This window comes from Puntigrus tetrazona, chromosome 25 (assembly GCF_018831695.1).
Source record: "Puntigrus tetrazona isolate hp1 chromosome 25, ASM1883169v1, whole genome shotgun sequence".
Classification (NCBI taxonomy): domain Eukaryota; kingdom Metazoa; phylum Chordata; class Actinopteri; order Cypriniformes; family Cyprinidae; genus Puntigrus; species Puntigrus tetrazona.
The window spans coordinates 2,683,295-2,705,084 of record NC_056723.1 but is presented as its reverse complement, the minus strand read 5'-3'; the positions used below and the strand labels follow the sequence as shown (position 1 = coordinate 2,705,084).

The 21,790-nt window shown below is 36.5% G+C and overlaps 1 protein-coding gene across 4 annotated transcripts in view; it reads right to left on the bottom strand.

Moving 5' to 3' along the window:
• The window catches only part of eps8l2 (EPS8 like 2), a 36,415-nt gene that overhangs the window by 2,278 nt on the left and 12,347 nt on the right, over positions 1–21,790 (bottom strand). For 2 of the 4 annotated variants that reach the window (XM_043227831.1, XM_043227827.1), the window contains 16 exons: positions 12,375–12,439; positions 9,513–9,674; positions 8,533–8,682; positions 7,592–7,671; positions 5,555–5,664; positions 5,403–5,467; positions 5,121–5,247; positions 4,520–4,608; positions 4,334–4,408; positions 2,936–3,084; positions 1,939–2,086; positions 1,821–1,855; positions 1,486–1,591; positions 461–610; positions 341–389; positions 76–253 (listed from right to left, as the gene is read on the bottom strand). In XM_043227831.1, coding sequence (XP_043083766.1) covers positions 76–253; positions 341–389; positions 461–610; positions 1,486–1,591; positions 1,821–1,855; positions 1,939–2,086; positions 2,936–3,084; positions 4,334–4,408; positions 4,520–4,608; positions 5,121–5,247; positions 5,403–5,467; positions 5,555–5,664; positions 7,592–7,671; positions 8,533–8,682; positions 9,513–9,674; positions 12,375–12,404 — 1,703 coding nt within the window. In that variant the 5' untranslated portion in view covers positions 12,405–12,439. Of the gene's footprint in view, positions 1–75; positions 254–340; positions 390–460; positions 611–1,485; positions 1,592–1,820; positions 1,856–1,938; positions 2,087–2,935; positions 3,085–4,333; positions 4,409–4,519; positions 4,609–5,120; positions 5,248–5,402; positions 5,468–5,554; positions 5,665–7,591; positions 7,672–8,532; positions 8,683–9,512; positions 9,675–12,374; positions 12,440–12,621; positions 12,682–12,796; positions 12,951–21,790 lie in introns of those variants that run through there. The other 2 variants (XM_043227828.1, XM_043227832.1) reach the window with 2 other exon arrangements.

Below are 21,790 nucleotides of genomic sequence, written 5' to 3'. Positions count from 1 at the left end.
GAAATGATTGAACTGTGGCTAATAACTGATGGCTATAACTGAAAGCACAGTTCAGAAGAGCCGTCTCTGACTCACGGTTTGGAGAAGCCCTTGGCGTTGAGCCAGGTGGTGACCTCGGCCGGGCTGGAGTCGAACGCCAGCGGGACGGTAGACTGACGGACCACCTTGAAGTTTCTGGTGGGCTGCTGGAGCTTGTTCCCGCTGATCAACATGAGCAGCTCATCGTTCACTTTATCCATCTGCTGAGTGTGACCTGAGGACAGAGACGTGGAAACACTTTCAGATGCACTGCCTGACAGCTTCTGATCTTCTTTATCTGGTGGACTGGTCTGAAACTCACTGTCTTTGTCACTGCCCAGAGAGCCGGAGGGAGACTGTCCTCTGTAAGACTGCAAAACAATGATGGGTTAGTATTTTTACTGATCGAATAAGGCTTGTTTTACTGTGTGCATGTGTTTACCGGACTGTAAGGTATTCCTGGACTGTACGGCGGGTCCATCGTAGTTTGAGGGTCCTCCAGTTTCACCACATCCAGGATATTATAGGGCACGTATCCCGCCTGTCCGCTTCGGTTCCTCAGCTTCCACCACTGCTTGTCATCCTCCAACACCTTCACACACACAACCATTAGTTCCTTCACACACACACAACTGGTATTGCACCAGGTTTTGCCTGTGTTTTTTGTCAAATAAATTTACATGGCAGCCAAGATCAGCTCATCGTTGGAGAATTTGATGAGAAATATTAGAGTTCATTCTAGCGCGGTCAAATTATCAATCACAACTAATTGCATCCAAAATAAAAGTTTTTATTTACGTAATATATCTGTGTGTACTGTGTATATTTATTATCTGTATATAAATACACACACATAGTGTAAATATATTTATTTATTTTTATTATTATTTTTAATACAGTATAATGTTTATATTAGTGCTCTTAAACAATCACAATTGCATCCAAAATAAAAGTTTTTTTACATATGTATGTGTATTGTGTATATTTATTATATATATTTAAATACACACCCATGCATGTATTTATTCCGGAAAAATATGTTACATATAAATATTAAATATATTTATATATCATAAATACACACACACACACACACATATATATAATATATATATATATATATATATATTATATTAATATAAATATGTGCATGTAAATATAAAAATATATCCTGTATGTGAGTTTATATATATATATATATATATATATATATATAATATAATATAATACACACATATAAATATATATACACATATATACACAATAAACACACATTTGACAGCACTAGTTAATTCTCTGTCTTTAAGACTTTGTTGGCATAATTTAAGGCTGATTTGAGAGGAAACCATTTTCTCAGGAGAATCATCCGAGAAGAAGGAGACTTGAGTGAAAACCCCATTAGAGCTCAGTTTGAATTCACTGATGAGAAGCATTGAGATGTTAAACGTGACTTTTCAGTCCTTATACCTCCAGAATTTCATCCTGAAGCACCGACAGCTCGTTGACGTTACGTGCCACGAAGTGATAGCGGATCTTTGCGTACTTGCGAGAAGCAGTAGTCGTCGAGAAAGACCTGGAAAAAACACGAGTGCAACAAGCGGATGAGAAAGAAGTCTTCCCTTCACCATCACTATCACAGTGAATAGAAATGAGTTCGCATTTAGGGTCCTGGATCGCATTTAATTGAATTCTAGATTAAATAAACTGCAGAAGGTGTTCTTTGGTCGGGTCTCAATCATTCATGTCCAAAAAAAAAGCTTACCGCAGATTAAAACAGATAGAGAGGTGATGACTTAACTCACCCGTTTGAAGAGAGCGATGACTGTGATCCGTAGAACTGAGAAGAAACAGAGGAAAAGATGACGTGGATTTGATACGGAGAGGAGATGTTCACACAGACGAGATCAGGAGGCCTCTCACCTCTTTGGGTCTGTATTCGGTCTGCACCGGCGCTCCGGCGCTCTCCGTCTCCCACGGCGACGAGCGGAACAGCTCCAGCGGCGGCTCCCAGCCGTTCCGGAACTTTGGGACGTACAGAGGAGCGCACTGTTCTCTCGGCCAATCAGCTCTGAGATACACAAAGACACGCCCACAATCAGTCGACACGCTTCCTGCTAGTCTAGACAGAGCGTTTTTATTTTGACACTTTCTTTAAGTCATTCATTAATTCATTATTTTTAAGAGGTATCATCAAATATATCCCATATTATATCATACAACATAAATAATAATAATATCAGCCATTATAAAACATCAGTTAATTACAAGGCAACATTTTTAGCATTCACAATAAAACTTTTTTTTTTAACTTGATGCTATTTTAACTTAAGCTAATTCATTTATTTATTTATACCCAATAATAATAATAATTTATTATTATTATCTTCAGACATTACAAAAACTAATATCAACATATTACACAATATTTATTTAATTCACAATAACACATACATATTAATGGGTTTTTCAAAGCTTCATGGCTAATAAAAAGAGAAGATATTTTATATTGATATTTTAAAAATATTTATTCTATAGAGATGGCAAAATATTTTATACTAAAAACCAATAATAATAATAATAATAATAATTTCAGCCATTAGAAAAAAACTTGTGTCAGTTGGCTAAAATAAAAAATATTTCATAATAGCTCATAATTCACAATTTGCAATGACTGATGCTAGTCTAGGGAGAAGATATTTTATTTTTATACTTTAAAATGTTTATTCATTCTAAAGATACAACATTAGATATACCTAATAAGAGTAATAACATCAAAAAAGTCACACCTACGTAATCTTGTTTATATAAGTACCGTCATCTGATACTGATCAGACGCTGGCTGTATCTGTTTACCACTGACACACACACACACACACACACACACACACACACACACACTCCTGTAACACATCATCACCTGGGCCGCGTCCAGCCATCTCCCAGCAGCTCAAAGATGGTCATCTCTTTAGGGGTCAGGTGTCCTCTCAGGAAGTCCACGGTGTCCCGGCACAGGTGAGGAGAGAGGACGGCACGCGGCAGATCGGGACTGCCGCTGCTCTGCAGTATCTGAATTCACACACACAAGCGTTCAGCGTTACGACTGGATGAGGCCTGAATGAGCGATTCAGAAATAACTCTTACACATCTTTGCATTCTGCTGATATACCAAACAGGATAATAATGACGATTATTATTATTGCTATAATATTATTGTGCCTTTTTCTTTAACAAAGGCATTTTTTTGAGGGTGCACTTAAAGGTAAATAAGATTCAGAACGATTTAATTTATTTGCAGTTTATTAATTTAAGATTATTTATTTAGGGTTTTTAGATATTCTTTTAAACGTTTGGGGTTGGTCTGTAGTAATTTCTATAAATAGATAGGTATAACAACATTTAATTCTGCCAATGTTTAGTTGTATCTCAAATATGAACACTGAAAAAATTACAATTATTTATTTATTTGGGATTATTTATCTGCTAGGGTTAATTATATTAGCATTTTTATTATTGTTATTATTATTATTAAATAAATAAACTTGTCTTTCAGTGGTGAAATTTGCAATAATTCATTCATATTTGTATTAGTATTTTTAATTATCTTTCTTTAATCCAAAAAGTTGCCTTTTAGCAATAACATTAGCATTTATTTATATTTCATTTGCATTTTTAATTATCTTTGTATTTTTTATAAAATCCAAAATCTTTTAGCGATAACATTAGCATTTATTTATTTATATTTTATTTGCATTTGTAATTATTCTTTTTTTTATTAAATCCAAAAAGTTGTCTTTTACCAGTAGCGTTTATTTATTTTAATTAGCAATTTTAATTATCTTTTTTTTTTTTTTTTTTTTTTAGAAATCCAAAAAGTTGTCTTTTAGCGGTAACATTAGCATTTATTTATATTTCATTTGCATTTTTAATTATCTTTATATTTTTTATGAAATCCAAAATCTTTTAGCGATAACATTATCATTTATTTATTTATATTTTATTTGCATTTGTAATTATTCTTTTTTTTTATTGAATCCAAAAAGTAGGTTTTTACCAATAGCATTTATTTATTTTAATTAACAATTTTAATTATCTTTTTTTTTTTTTATCCAAAGAGTTGTCTTTTAGTGGTAACATTAGCATTTATTTATTTCACTTATTGATTGATTTTTGCATGTTTAATTACCTTTATTTGCTGTTAAATCCAGTGGTAGCATTTGCCTTTATTTAGTTTGACGTAATTCTAAGCATTCATTTCTACAGTAAAACCCAAAGCTCATGGTGTGTTTTCATCGTGTGCATGCGTTCAGTTCCTCACCAGCTCCAGAGGACCGAACAGGAAGTGCACGAGCTCTGCAGCAGTGGGGTTCTGGATGTGTTTCTTCAGTTTGGCCTATAGATGGCGGGAACAGATTGCAAATGTATTACATTCATAAAACAATTCCAACGTAAGCTGTAAGCTTTTTGTTCAGTTTAGGCACGATAAGAGACGAGGGAAACCCACCAACAGATTGAAAGAGAGCTTCAGCTTCTGAAGACAGTCGATAAACTCGCCTTCCGATGGAGGTTTCGCTCGTAGAGTTAGCACTCCCTCTAAAACACACATAAGAAACCGACATTTCAAATGCATTCATTTCTAATCGATTAAGATTACATTTACTGACATATCACACAAGACTTGATATAAACACTATAATCTGGAGTGCTATTTGTGCACAATGCATTTCCTAATATTATTCAGTTTTAAAGTGACTACTGATCTTCGAATAATATCGTTTTTAAATGCAAGATATTTAAAATGTGCTTAAAATGTACTTGCAATATTTCAGTACAGCGCGTCTTTAGTTGTACTTCAGCACTGCTTTTGCGCAATTAATATTTGTATATTTATCGGACTTTACCTATGTTTAACTTTAAATGTGGCACGAATACGTAAATGTATGTGTACTGTGTTCAGCGTGAAATCAATGCATTTCAATGACGTTTTAGCATGTTTATCGTTCTCTAGGAATGCGAATGCATTGAAACGTTTTCCCAAGCAGAAGTTAACGAGCCAACAAGCGCTTTATTGAACGAATGCAGCATTAAATGAAACGCGTACGTACCTGCCGGTCCTCTCTTTTTGTTTTTCTTGCTCCTGTTGCGCTGGTTGAGTTGCGCGAAAGCCTCTGCTGCTTTGTGAAGACGTGCAACGAAGATCTCGATGTCGTCTAGAGAGCAGTTCAGGATTTGCTGAATGACACGCACAGAGTGAAAACACACGGCCTGAGTTACAGCGCTGGGTCTGCTCTGATGTAACCACGAATCTGATACACTCAATGGTTGAGTGTGTTTTACACGTGTGTGTGTGCGTGTGTGTGGATATCCAGTGTTGCGCAGACACTCACCACGTCCTTTTCAATCCGCTGGGCCAGTTTCATACTGGACTCGGGGTCCTGCATCGTCTGTTCATCTGAGACAAGCATGCAGAGCATTTAGGATCCGCGCATTTAATGCAAACGTGAGCATATAGGCAATTTCGAAGCTGCGCGTTTGGCACCTTTCATGTCCGTAGCTGCTACGCGACCTTTGACCCCAGGGCCAGGACTTCTAGGCTCGGAGGCCGGGATGATGCTCTCCCGTTGGTGTTTCATCTTTTCTTGGTTCAACCTGTAGAACGGAGAGTGCTCAGAAACCTAGTTTGCAGCCTGCTAAGCATTTCAAACATACATGAAGTGTATCATTTTGCCTGAAAGTAGCCTTAATGCAATGTGACGAGCTCAGTCGGTGGAGAACGCGGGCAATGTTCATTATGAACAATTCGTTCAGTGCTAAAAAGTAGGTCTAATGTAATTAAAAGCACCCTAATAACCACTTAGCAATGCCTTTAACCCACTTAAACACTTTAACAATCACTAAGAAGTGCCCATGCACACCCTGACATATTAAATAATTTGTGAAATGGAGCGATTTGCAATTTGATTTTTTGCTGTTGTTTTTGTTGAGTATCATACAGGTTTTTATGGCGCATATAGTGTTATATACTTATAACATGGAGCTCATACTTGAGGAGGAAGTGCAGTTTCTGATATTCCTGTGTCCAAAAAGAAACACTTCTAGCTTGAAATGTAAATCAATGACATATTTACAGCATTTAAGACCGAGATTAACAAATAAATGTCTATCAAAACACTGCATTTAATACACGATTTTTCTATATAAACAATGTATAGAGCATTATGCATTATGTACAATTATGTACGCAATAAAAATTACCTGCAGTTGTACTTTTAGCATACCAAACTGATATACAAGTCTGCTAAATTGCAACAACTAATCTAATGCGCTTTAACTGAAATGGAAATCATGCCAAAGATGTACTTAAGTATACTTGATTGTGCTAAAGTGGAACTATTGCAAGTATACTTCAGGTACACTTTATATATCTTGCATTTAATGACCGGTATTGTTGAAGGATCACACAATCCTGATCAAAAGTGACATTAAAACACATTTAACGCTTAATATTATTGTGCATTGTGCGCTAGTAGCATTGCAATATTTGTCTTATATCAGTAAATATGCTAACAGTTTTGAACTATAATTTATTTCATACAAAGTCATTTAAATATATTACTATTTTACTAGGATTATAAAAGTTATTCTCATGCTTAGTTTATTAAAAAATGCAATTTAAACAGTAAAAAGACATGTACCACAACCTCACAGGGACTGTTTTTCCCATCTACAAGGCATTTTATTTGCTAAAAAAGCATAAAACATCGATCTAATGACAGAAGTAGTGTTTGTGTACAACCGGTTTTTCAGCATGGTTTTGCTCATATTGATAATTTAGATTCCTTAGAAATGCATATCAAATATGACACAGAAGAGTTTATAGGGCTAAACATCCTAAGAGCCACCTAGCAATTGTCTAAAACGACTTAAACGCCCTAGCCTTAAATGATGGCTCATTTTGGCCAAATTATAGGCTTTATCTTCCAATTTGCAGAGACAAACCCTAAATGCATCGTTATGAGCTCAGATGGTGGAGAATGCGGGCAAAGTTGATTATAAATAGGACTTAATCATACTAAAAAGTCTAATCTTTAATTAAAAATGTACTCATATCTTTTACGTGACTTGCTTTGTTAGCTTAACATGCTAAATCGATAGCGAGTCACGTACCTTGGGCGCTTTTTATTACTTACTGAGGTTTGCGTTTCAGTTAAGTTGTCTACGTAGACAGCAAGGCAGCTGACTAGGCTTTAGCATGGAGCTAATGTGTTTGTGAATAGCTGTACAGTCTATCTACGATGAACCTATTTTTCAGGAAGTCTGAAACTAACCAAAGCCCAACGTGCGATACTATAGCATCCCTAAATAAATGAACAACTATTACACGCAGAAACCTTAAAGTAAAGGCGGCTTTACTATCCGCTGATCCGGTTACGTCTTCAGGACATCAGCAGACGTACAGTCTGTCCAGCGGGTTCGAAGTGTTGTGAAGCTTGGTGTCGGTCATTCCGGCTAGTAATTAGTTATTTAAAAACCGCTCCAGTAGTGCGTGTTTGTGTCTGTGGGAGCTGGGACTCACTTTAGCGTCTGCGGTCGCATCTTCTTGCCGCGTGTGTTGTCTCCCAGAGCGCTATCAATGTCAGCGTGCACCATCTCGGCCTAAAACACACACACACACACACGCGGATGCAGTGAAAGCATTACTGCAAGGGTTTAAAGGTCCTGTGGCGTTAATTGTTCCGATGCAGTACTTCTTGGAGATTTTGGGAAAAAATTTCACATAGGTTTGATGATTGAGTCTGTACATCCCTGACGTAAAAGAAGTTTAAGTGTGCTATTAGTGTACTTCTTTTAAACTAAAAAGTGTACTACTTCTCAAAAATGGGCTTTAGAAATATATTTAAAATGACATGACCTTTACTTCCAAAAAAGTCTAAGGTAATAATGACAAACAAAACAAAATCTACACAAATGAATACCTAAATCTGGACGTAATAGTATATTTAAAGTATGATGTAAAGTTCGCTTTTTCAAAACCTATGAGTATACTTGCAGTATAAAATTACTAAAGTGGTAGTTTATTGAGACTGTACTAGTGTGCTAAAAATGTTACTACAACTATTTAGTTAGTAAACTAATAAGTTCACTTTTAGAATAGTTTCAGTACGAGCTAAAACACTGGTGTAAACTGGCTGTGCACTCAAAGTACACTTAAAAGTACACTTAAAATATACTAGATATACTAGAAAGTGGGCTAATTTAGTGACAAGTATTAAAATAGTGCACTTACAAGTATACCACTAGTACACTGATATTTGTATAATTACTACATGAAGTATAATTTAAAAAAATATTTGAACTTTATTTAAGTGTACTTTTAAAAATAAATTTGAAGTAAACTACTTTTTGGTAAGGGTATGTGTGATTTTGCTGTTGCTTATGAATACATAATTTCTCATAATGTCTGAAGAATAGCAGACCATCATACTTTTTGTTTTTGTTAGGTTTGTTGAGTCTCACCTCCACTTCGTCGCAGTAGAAGAAGTGAATGTCTGGTTTGTGTTGTTCATTGTCCTGACAGATGATCATAAGGACGGATGGATATCTGGTCTGGTTCAGCAACGTCTGACAATGATGGACTGTGGCCAGAGGAAAGTTTTCAAGCTCTTCCTGAGAGAAAGAAAGGACAATTAGAAATTGATTTCACCTAACCCTAAAATGCTTAATAAAAACGTGTAATTATGTAAGAAACAATTAAGAAAATGTTAATTATATATTAAATGCAAAAAAAAAAAAAGAAAGAAATTTATTTGGTAAAGGACTTTATTTAAAAATTTAATTTAATTATATTTTTGGTTTTATTTTATTTTAATTAAAATGTCAATTAAATATGAAATAAATGATTTTAAAAAATGAATAATAGTGTTTCATGAAAACACAAAAGACGCTTACGACCTTCGATCCTGAAAACAATGATTGCAATCATTAATGAGGTCAAAGATCTAGTAATGTTGGCATTTATGGACACATATTACCAGAATAATGATGGCACGATCACAATTGATTCACACGGACGAAACGCTCCCTATCCAGTTATTCCAGATCAGATCAGATTACATTAGGTCACAGGGTTAGAAGAGACTTTGTTTGATAAACAGGTGTGGAACATGCATCCATCAGATATCATTTCTACGATCTCAGGTGTGCGTTTAAGTTTTCCTGGATATTTAATTGGCTTTAAATGTGCAAACCCAGAATCATACAGGAATTTCAATTGGAAAAAATGGGATAGAATTGCCTATAAGGCATTGCCTAGATGACGCCAATAAGGGCAGTATATTATGATAAAAGATTACCAAGACAAAAAATATTTTCATTGCAACGCAAGAATGAATCGTCACAATAATACAAAAAACATTGATTGAGACGGTAAATAGTGTCAAGATTTTTGACTGACTTTACACACGTCAATTTTTCACACAAGAAAAGATCCCGCTCACCTTGGTCTCGCAGTCCAGGAGTTTGATAGATTTGTCCGTCACCTGCAGCAGCATTTCCTGTGTCCAAATTTTGTCTTTGGAGTCCAGCAGCTTCAGCTTCTTAATCGCGTCATCTACTGTAGCAATGGACTCTGATTTATCCATGACGAACGTAGAGAGATGCTGCAAAGCGTGGAAGGTGATTGCAACGCTTGCAAAAAAATGCAATTCGCATTTTCAAAATAGACTGTGGCACTACCATTCGCATGTGCATTAAATTAGATATATTAGTGCTATAAATGTGATATAATACACTAAATGTGGAAACTGGGTCATCTGGAAATCTGAATAAGTAAACACTGGATTTCATGAGGGGATTTTTTTCTGTGCCGACTACAAAGACAGATTTTTCTCCATTTCATTCCATTAAATTCTAGCAGAAAAAGAGGTCTTCTTAATGATTTTCAATAGTAGATAATCAGGTGAACATCCCAATAATTCAATACAAACATACAATACATATGTTCTCTTTCTGAATGCTATTGGGTGTTGCTCTTAAAGGAATCAATCGTCATTTCGACTAACTGAGTAATGTTGGCACACACCTCCTTATAATATTTTTATATCTACTTCAGCACTTTAACCACACCTGTGTGTGTGTGTGTGTGTGTGTGTGTGTGTGTGTGCGTGCATGCACGTTTACGTGTCACAATACTATGTGACAAACAGTGATCCCATAAAAGAGAACAAATTATTCAAAGCATCTTGCATGATTCATAAGCAGATTAAGTCTTGTCACTAGTTATATAAGGGAAGCAGATAGCATGGCTGCCCGTGGATTAACCAGACAATCCAACACAAACATGTTTGACACAACTTGATCAGACTCTACCCGGAAGGTGGAAAGACCTCAACAGGATGTAGTCACACAATTTTCAACTATACAAGAAGAAAGTTTAACTTTGAGATGGTTGTCAAGTTCTGTGCACATGCAGCTGTTTTTGCAAAAGAGTACATCAGGTCAGTGGTTTCCATGAAGTTGTTTAGGTGAACTCAACAAGACCTGAACAAGTCACTTAAGATTATTGGTTTGAGATGACCGACTTCAAAACACACCAGTATACAAAATATATACAAGGTTCTTTAGTGGGTTTTAGGTTTAGCAGGGACAACACATCCTACAAACCAACTGGCAATCCTCTAAAATGACCTAAACCCCATAGCAACCACTTAATATTGTACTAAAACCACTCAAACACCCTAGAAACCAACTAGAATTAACCTAAAACCCTTCAAACACCTTATCAACAACACATACCTAGAAACCTAGGTGTCTATGGTGTTTGAGAAACCACCTGGAATTGACTGAAAACCACTAATGTATCCTAGTACCCTAGAATTGACATTAAACAGTTCAATCACCCTATGTAATTGCCCTAAATCCACTCATGTACCCTACTAACCGCTAAGAAGTGCCCTAAAACCACTTAAACACCATATGAAACACATAGGAATGCCTTAAAACCACCCACACCCTAGCAACCATTTAGAATTGCCCTAAAACACCATGGAAACGCAATGGAAACCACATATAATTGCCCTAGAACTCTAGAACTCCTCAAACGCCCAAGCAAGCCCAAATAATTAACCTAAAACCACTCATTGACCCTAGTAACCACTTAGATTTGTAACACTAACACCACAGAAACCACCTTGGAATGCTTTAAAACACAACAAACTCCCCAGTAATCATTGAGAATTGCCCTAAAACACCGTAGAAAGCACTGAGCCATGCCTTGAAAAAACCTTGGCCACTCAAATACCCTAACAATCTAAAATTTGCCGTATTATCACCCAAACAACCACCTATAATTATCTATATTAACCACGTAACCTTCCTAGGAATCACTCAAACACCTCAACAACCTAGAATTGTCCTAAAACCACCCAAAGACCTAGCAATGCCCTTAAAACACTCTAACATACTAGTAACCACCTATAATTATCAATGAAGTACCTAAACACTCTAGCGATCACCTAGAATTGTCTTAAAACCACTATAGCAAACATCCAGCAGTGCACTGAATAGTACATAACACCCTAGCAACAACCTGAAACTCAGCATCTTGGGAGTGAGTTCTACACAGACATTTTCTAAAGAAAACTTAAAAATGCCATCACGAACACCACTTTTAAAACCTTCTACAGATCTTATTGCTCCTTCGGCCAGTTCTCTGAATAATATTAATTACGTATTCCAAAAATAGAATTAATTAAAAAACTTGATGCCTAAACTCATGTGGCATGATGCTTCTGATATCACAAGAGCGTGTAAGCATTTAAAACCTTATATGACTTTGGTCGGTGTAGGCGTTTATCAACTTTATGTGTGTTTGAGAGCGAGAAAAAGAGATAAGAGACACAATATAGTCTTTACAACAAGTGAAGGGTGAAAGTGAGGCAAAACAGACCAAGAAAAGTAAAGCGTCCGGATCAGAACAAAGTTCAGAAGAATGTCTCGAGTCAGGCCCGGATCGAAGTGCCGTTTGATTAGCGCAGCGATGGCTAATTCGCATGTTCTGCTAAGGTTCTTTCAGTTTGCGCTGCATAAAAATGCAACCGTTGAATTCCTGCCAAAAAGTAGCGCAACTCTGTTGTATAATGCGGATTTCAAAACGCAAATTGCGTTATCTTCTCGGATGGAGGTTAACTCTGCCCTGGCAAATCTCTGTGGTGATCGAGTGACCTGACTTTATTACGATATCAAGTCATCAGTTGAATCACGTTAAAAATTAAACCAAACGCTCGGAGGTGAGGTTCAGCTAATCAACAAGCTTTAAAGAGACAGAATGAAAAGATTCGAGAGTTTAGCATCTCGCTCACCTGCACATGGTATTGCGACGTCTCTTGCATGATGACGTTGGAGTTTGAGTACTTCTTTCGTTGCTCTGAAAGAAACAGAGACACAAACATGGACATATGAGACACTATTTTCAAGAAATTGAGACTGTTCTAGAAGACGCTATCTGTGTTTCTACTGTTTCCTCATACGTAAAGTCATTATTTGAGAGATATTTAGGCAGTGGATATTAACGCTCAAGTTTAATGTTCAGACAAAACTCAAACCAACCTGAATGGTGCCACATTTTGGACGGTCTAGATCACTTAAGCGAGACGTTTGAACATAAAGCTGATAAAACACCAGTTAGCATTTGCATTATGAACATGAAACACCAAAACGCAACAATACAACGAGTCAATTTTTAAAAATCCTTCAGCTCGTGAATAAAAATTCTCATGCCTACCTTTCGAATTCAACGTCCTGTCTACAAATCTGCGTTAAACATCTCCATGCTTTGACAAATCTGTACGCTTCCAGCAGTAATGCTCCGAACCGAAGGACTCACTGACGGGAAATGTTCTGACAGGCTGGGAATCGTGTTTCACCTGCCTCTTTTATTCGAGGTCAAAGGTCATGTAAACCTTCCTTCCTCCATCTATGGCTTCAATATCATATCGCTGTTTGTTTTACAGCGGTCCTATAAATCAGCTCAGCGCTGTGTGTTTTACAAAGCACTCGACTTCACGTTTGTTTTAGCTTGTTAGCGGATCAGCTAGAAACTTAATTTTAGTTGCTAAGGAGAGTTATGATGGTAAACTCTGGCAGATCTGAGCAAGTCTGAGCCATTGCGAAAAGCCTCTGGAGGAAAAACATCAGACAACTCTTAGGCAAACAATTGAAGACTGCAGTATATGGCTCTGTTAAGGTTTAAAAGGCTTTTAATGGACATATTAAGTTTAGCTCAAGGTTAAAGAGAGGAATCAAAGGAGATCCTCTCTTGGAAACATGTTTTGGCGTCAAACTACGTTTATAATGTTCTTTCGACGTCTAGTTATGGCTTGCCGTAAGACAGCTGATAACAAAGTTATTTTTATAATAGTTATATATGGACGGGTTGTATGTTGTCATGGTAACTAAATGGTTTTGGGGTTGTCATGGCTTTGTCAATAAAAAAATTTGATTCTAGAAATATAAATGAATCACAGCAGCTGGTGACTACCTTTTGTGTGTGTGTGTGTGTGTGTGTGTGTGTGTGTACACTTCATTTAATTATTATCTAATATTTAATAAATGTAATAATAATTAAATTAAATAATTAAATTTAATTTAAAAGCATTATTTTTAATATTGCAATAACATTTCCAGGAAAAATATGGACATATTTTTACTGGATACTTTTATTTTGTCTTATTGTTACTTAAATAATTATTTATTTATTACATTATATTATTAATATATTAATATCGTGAAATATTAATAAAATTTCAATAAAAACTTTTTTTTACATTTTTAAAGTGTAAGTTATTTTAAATGTCATTTATAGCATCATTACTTCAGTCTTCAGTGTCACATGACCCTTCAGAAATAATTCAAATATACCAAAGTTTTTGGACGTTTTTTTTCAGGATCCTTTGATTTTATTTATCAGATTTTATCGCGACATTGTAAATGTCTATACTGTCACATTTCAACAATTCAATGCTTCCTTGCTAAATAAAACTATGATTTCTTTCAAAAATAAACTTTTAAAGTGTATACTGCACTATATATTGTATTATGCGATTTGACATTCACTTAAATATACAAAATACATTTGCACGAAAATTACACATCATTATTGCACTATTATGACAAAATATCATAACTGTCCATTATTCCCTTGAAACCGTAATTATTAATTACGATTACCACGATTTACACTGAATGATGTTTATGCAGTTGTTTAAAGCACCTGCATGCCATATTTTCCTATGAAAACCTTTAATGCTTTTCTATATATGTATAAAATGTCAATTATACATTGGATTGGATATTCAAAAAAAAAAACAAAAAAAAAACTATGAATGGTATTAAAATGCCGCACTAAAAGTAAAACTAAAACAATTGAAAAACTCTTAAGATAACCCGAAGAGAGAAAAAAAAACATCTTAAGCACACAGAATAGCTTAATTGAACTTTTAATAATTAACTGCCGCTTGCATAATTGTGGCGTCCATAAATCGTAATTGCGATTAAAATAAAGTGGATTAATTGTGCGGCCCTAATTGCACTAAAACGAACAGCTAAGCAAGGCTTCATTTTATCATGGCAGCGAAAAGCATTAAACTGAAACTGAATTGAGAGCTAGAGATAGCGGGAGAGGGTCATCGCCCTCGGTGGATCTCTGGGGTTAAGTGACCAGAGCTAATCATTACCTCTAAATGAGCACATGTTCTTATCAGCTGCTTTACGGGATCACATATCAGAGCTACATTCTTTCACACCCCTCCTCCAGCGCATCCTTCCAGTATCTCTCTCTCCATCTCTCCAGGAAGTCGCCTTCGCACTCCTCCCTCTCTTCCCGCTGGACGGAGAGAGTCCTAGCGGTTCGGACCGCGGCGTCTTTGTGAAAGCCGAGCTGAGGGCATGCGTTATTCATGTCTGACATTTACTCCAAACGCTTCGCAGCTTGTCGACAGCTCTCAGCGAAGGAGATCTAAACATCACGCGGGACCGACTCCAGCCTCTCGCCCGCGCCGAGTCTTTGATAATCGTCGCGATAATTTAGCGCTAGCGATTAAACTCAAGCTCGGGTGAACCTCGGCCCGCCAAACAAGATCACCAATGTCTCATTTGTATCTCCGAGACAGCAAGGAGAGTACATGGAGGTTTTGTCTTCCTGTTTTTAACTCGAGACAAAGATCCCAGCGATTAAGAAAACATCTCAAACTGGTCTCTGATACCAAAGACCGATCTCAAATCTCAATATGAACTCTGCTCATTGCATTAAATGATTCACATCCGTTCTATAGCTCTATACTCCTACTCTAAAGCAGCTAAATAAAAACGTAAAATAAATAGACGTTAAAAAATAAATTACACTAAAATGTGAAAAAAAATTCTCATTGCACACTGCAAAAAAATATTTCAGATGCAAAAATTACTTTAGATATTCATTCTTCACTCAAGTGTTTTAAGGCATAGTTTTAAGCATAAAGCCTTTTTTTTTAACATTGCTTCTAAAGTAAATGTATCTACATGTTTCACTCCAAAATAAATATTGAGCACATTTTTTGTCTTCTTTCAAGAACGTTAAACAAACAAAATACTGAGTAAGATTTTATTTGATTCATTATTTACATGTATTTTCTATTGCCGTGCATTGCAAGTTATTTCTTCTAGATTTTAGGTCTGACTGAAAATATGACAGAAGCACGTTTCCTCTCCTCACAGTATTTACACTTTCCAACCTCAGTTTTCAACATGATTTACGACACATAAACTTCGGTTTAAACAAGAAAAGAAGGTGAAAATCTCTGACCCTCAAACACAAGCATATTTGCGCTCACACACACACACGCACGCACACACACACACACACCATCAGGCAAGCGCTGTCCTAACGTGACTGCTGGAGGTCCAGTAACGCAATCTGTCTCACCTCTCTGTCACTCAGCGTCTCTCACCTCTGCCTGTCTCTCACCTGTCTCTCTTTCACAACACGCACAGCTGTCTTTCTCTGTTTGGCTTCTGTTCTTCTGAGGAACACAAAATAAAAGTTTCGGAGAACACTGTTGTGCAAACACTGTTTGGAGCCACGTGATGAGGGTCAATAAATGATGACAGAATTTAGTTTTATGTGAACTCCCTTTAACAAAACTACTGTTTTAAACACTTTAATAAATGTATATTATATTATATCTATATTTATTATATTTTATTATATACATTTTTTATTATAGTACTGTTAAAAATGTATTGTAATTGCTGTTTAAAACATGAATAAATAATAAATGAATGAATAAATGATTAAATAAATAAATGAATGAAAGATATTTGAAAGAATCCTCTTTTCTCACGAAGACTGCATTCATTTGAAGAAATATTATCACAATTTAAAATATGAAAAAATTATTTTCTTTCATTATTTTCTTAGATTTATTATGTTACTGCAATCTTCATTCTATTATGCTGATTTTATGCTTATAAAACACTTATTATCATTATCTATGTTGAAAACAGTTATGCAGTTATATATAAACAGTTTGTGTGTGTGTGTGTATATATATATATATATATATATATATATATATATATATATATATATATATATATATATATATATATATATATATATATATATTAAGTGAATATTTAAAGTTTTTCAAAAGTCTATATAGATGGCTATTTTTTTTAACCATCTGTCATATAAAGATATTTTCCCCCAATCCTGATAATCCTGTTAACCTTTTTTAACACTTTCCTATTCTTTTTCCTTCGTAACTACATCACAGAGGTCAAAAGAGGTCGCAAATATGGTCTCATGTCACAAACGATCTCCATGAACCGTTGCCATCAAGACAGAACCTGTCTCAATCCCCTCTGCAGGTACAGGCGTCACCTGTCGAGATGCTGCCGTGCCAAACGGCTACAGTGTCCCATCTGGAAACAATTCAGGGAACACCATCTGTTACACACGGGCCGCAAGAACCACACCTACAAACACACACAGCATCCTCTGCGCTTACAGTTTCAAAGCACCATTCTTACCGGCACAATCAACGGTATATATATTAAACCACAGGGGTGTTGCGTTACTGCACGGTTGCTAGGGTGTTTTGGGTGGTTGCTACCGTATGGAAATGACCTCTAACCATCGCCAGCGTGGATCCTAGACAGAAGGTGAAAGCAAATAAGAGAAGAAGCACAAAGCTACAGAAGCATAAGAAGAAGTTGGTAATTGCAACTTTTTCATCTTGCAGTTTTGAGAATAAATTTGCAATGTATAAATTCGGACCAGAATTCTTAGTTTTGTCTTCCCATTTTAAGGTTATATCACATAAACCTTTACAACTCACCACCAATAGCTTAGTGAGCAGCGACATATAATTCCACTGCATTGCACTACATACTCTACCTACAATATACTCAAAATTCCCAAAAATCTCACAATTCTGAGCTTACATCTTGCAGTTCAGGTTCAGGAGGTGGCCGGATGACCGAGAGGAGGACAACAGACAGAGTCCAGGGTGGTGATGGAGCAAGGAGCCAGGGCGCAGACAGTAGGATACAGTGCGGATTTGGAGCAGGAGACAGGAGGGACTTGGAGCAGGAGAAACCAGACGGGAATCAGGCCAAGGCCATGAAGGTGACCCACTGTGGGAGGAGCCATGCAGGAGGAATGGCCACTGACTCCTGGGAGTGACCGACGGCGGCAGAACAGGTGGAGAAGGAGCCCAAAGCAGAGACGGAGAGCCGATGAGACAGGGTGAAGCTGAGGGCCACGGCGGATCTGGAGATGGGGATCCGGAAGGCCAAAGTGGAGCAGCCGAGGAGTGAGGTTGATGGGCCGCGGTGGAGAGGAGGACGCTAGGAGCCACGGTGAAGCCTGCGGGTCGAAGGACCGAAGCGGAGTCTGAGACTCAGAGGCTCAGAGTGGAGAATTCATCCAGCCATGACACCGATGGAGGCTGACAGACCCGATCCAGGATCCAGCACACAGATGTTGGGCTGAGGGTGAGCAGAAGGAGCCAAAGGTGGAGGAGAAAAGTGGAGGTTATTTGTGAATCCTTTGGGCTGAACTCTTGAGGAGCGAGGACACCTGTGAGACACGGGCACTGGAGAGCGCTCTGGAGTTTTGGGAGCCACTTCTGGGCTGGACGGGACGGGACCAGCAGAGATGAAGAAGAGAGGAAAGGGGCCGGATTAAACTCCAGTTTTCCAGTCTATAAGATCCTTTTCTTGCAGCCCCAGATGCACAGTCAGATCACCTGATGGCAGAGGCTCTGGTTTCTTCTTTTGTTTTGCAAAAACAGTTTGGAACCACATGATGAGGGTCAATAAATGATGACAGAATTTAGTTTTAAACACCAATTTTCCAGTCTATAAGATCCTTTTCTTGCAACCCCAGATGCACAGGTGATAAGTGTGCGGGGTTTGAAGCATGCCACCTCATTTGCATGGCATTTTTGCGAGCATGACTCTGCTGATTTTCTTTTCTTTTCTTTTTTGTGCGTGGACTGGTTCGCCGAAGGCTGATGGGAAGTGAGGTTTAATTCCGAGTACATGACACAATAAAACCAAACCACAGGAACAGATTTAAAGGCACGGCTCAGTGTGTATGAGCAAACAGAAATGTGAAACTTTGCAAGAGCATCAGGTTTGACTCTGCATGTGTTTATTTGTGTTCCCTTGGCAGGACTGTGTACCATCCCATGGGTCATTGCCAGAGTGCAGAACACAAAAACATGTTGTGTCTGTGATGTAAGACTCAAGCGCATAAATGCACACACACATAAACACACGGGTGAATTGCATGAAGCCTATAAAGAACATACCCTGGTCATATTTCATCCCAAAATGATGATTTGCATAAGTAAAATTAGGTTTATCAAAATATTTTCATTGTGACTTTCCTTTATTCTTTTAAAAACAATGCAAAATATTGTTAATTCTCATTACTGTAGTGCAAAAAATATATATTAATAATTTATACAAATTTTATTATTTACCCTTTATTATTTATTTATCAATTCAGATTTTTTTTTATTCATTTACAACCCAACATAAGTAAAACGCTAATACCATCTTGAACAAAAGTATTACCGAGAATCCTGTTATAATCGTAAGAATTATTTTTGAGAATTTGATTGCACTTTTGGCTTTACGATAATGACAATTTGGTAAATTAAAAAAAAACAAAAAAAAAACAGAATAATCCTAAAATAAAAATCTATATTTAAATAAAAAATTATGCATTATGAAAAGTTATTTTTAAAAAAATGAATGTGGAATATTTTTACTCTCAATGCTGTAATGCAAAAATAACTACATATAATTTTATTTGTACTATTTATTAAAAAAAATATCCAGTTAAGAGTAATAAAATGTTAAAAAAAAATTTGTTTTGTTTTCTTTAAGCAAAACATAAGTTCTTATTATTTTCTCATGAGTTTGGGTTGAAATATGAACTGGACGTGTTCGTCATGAGCTAGTATTACTGTACAGTAGAAGGACACCTTCCAAAACTCATCAGTCAACTGTCAAAACATTTCTCTCTTGACCTCATTACAATAAGACAAGGTTCTTTAAGCGTTAAATGATCAATATTACATATAGGAAGGAGGAAGCAGGAAGCATCTCTCTTGTCTTCTGTCTGTTGCCCTCTCTTACTTTCATTCTCATTTTCTCTAAAGCTCAAAAGCCTCTTTTATGTACATGTCTGACTGGATTGAGCACACGCCCCCTTTTTCCAGACACACCCGGCTGGGCACAGAGGCAGACTGTGTGTATATTTAGGACAAGACGCACACCCCCGGAGACACACACACACACACACACACACACACACACACACCTATAGTCGTCATGACAGCAGGCATATGACAAACACCCTGCTCCATGCATTCATTTAAATTTAGCATAACTTAAATCTAGCACTCCTGTCTTTGCTATTCGTATTCATGACTATATAAGCATAAGATATCTGCTCCATATGCTTAATAAAAAAGGTTCTTTGCGTCAGTGATTCCATAAAGAACCTTTGACATCAATAGAACCTTTTTATTGCACAGTGGAAAAAAAGTTATTTAGTAGCAGAGCTTGTTTCCAGCAGGGGATAAAATAGGTAGCTGTGACTTTTTATCATAATTTAGGGTTTCTTTCTTACAATTCTGAGATAAATTCATTGAAATAAAATATGTATTGTGAGATATAAATTCAGAATTCTAAAATAAAGTTTGAATCGCAAGAAACAAATGAATAATTCTAAATTGGGAGGAGGTAGAAATGTGCAGCTCTGAAAAGAAAGGTTTGAATTGTCAGAAATCAATTCTGAGTTGTCTGAGTACAATTTTGAAAAGACATGTCTGAATTGTTAAATTATAAAAATTTCAGTTGTGAGATTTTTTTTCAATTGTGAGAAATGAATTCATAATTCTGAGAAGAAAAGTCTGAATTGTGAGGTAGATCTGTGCAATTGAATTGTTGATTGAATTGTCAGGCATAAATTCTGAAAAGAAAAGCCCAAACTGTGAGATAAAGGTCAGACTTTTATTTGCTATTGAATGAGAAAAACATATATTGATAATTAAAGTAAACTATGATGTTAAACCGGCCTGAAGTCCATGTAAAACAGCTGATATTCACACACACACCTGTGACCTTACAGTGACCTCACGTCCTCTTTTTCATAAACAAACGTGTCCTGGCCAGGACTGTCGTTCTAGTTTTCTTTGTGTTTTAATACTTGCTAAAGTTTGTGACCCACAGCGCGCGGGCATCGTGCATAATCGAGCGATCGTTGCGTATGAGACGGCGGGGACCTGCAGAGAACAGTGAAATGCAAATACTCATACAAATAATGCGTGAGGACTGCAGAGAGAGACGGTCGATAAGAGGAAAAAAGAAACAAATCCGGACATTTCAGCCAATTTAAGCCGGGACGCCAGATGTAAAGTCACCCTTCATGTGATCGAGTGAAGCCTATAAGTCTGTGCATGAATAGCATTAGCGGCATTATAAGTGATTTCTCTGTCGCTCGTGACCTCAGTAGTGTGAGATCAGTCTGAAATATCCTGGCGCGCTCATTTGATAGGCAAACGTCTGATTGTTGTGGTTTAGCTGAATCGCAGCGAGGCCTGTGAGCGCCGAGAGTGTGTGCGATATTCATGCAAATGTCCTACTGTACGACCAGCGCGTTTACATATCATACAGTGACGCTATCTGTCTGTCGCGTCAAAGGAAACAGGATGTGAAGTCACAGAGGAGGGAAGAGCCGTAGAAACACATCCATGCACAACTGCATTACAGATACGCATTGGGCCTTATACATGTAAAACTGCACTGTTTCATCGTTTTCGCGGCAAAAAATTAGCGAATAGCCTAATTTTAAAGACAGGCATTTGTAGCTCATTTTTTACTAACTTAATAAAGAGTATAAAATATGTTAAAGGTGCAGTACGCTATTTTATTTGATTTAATAATGAGTTTCTTTGGTTCAAAGATACGGCTTATCATATTTAGTTTAGTAATACACCAACTTATTAAAGCATATGAAACATTTAAATATATAAGTAAAATAAAATATTTTTTTTTAAGTAAAAATGTTTTTTTGAATTTAAATCATTTTTTTTTAAATTTATGAATAAGTACATTTTGTTCAATAAATAAGGCTCTATATTTGTTTAAGCATTTTTTTTTACGATAACAATGTTTTAGAAGCTTAAAAAAACACATTAAAGGTGTTTTAGCTATTTTA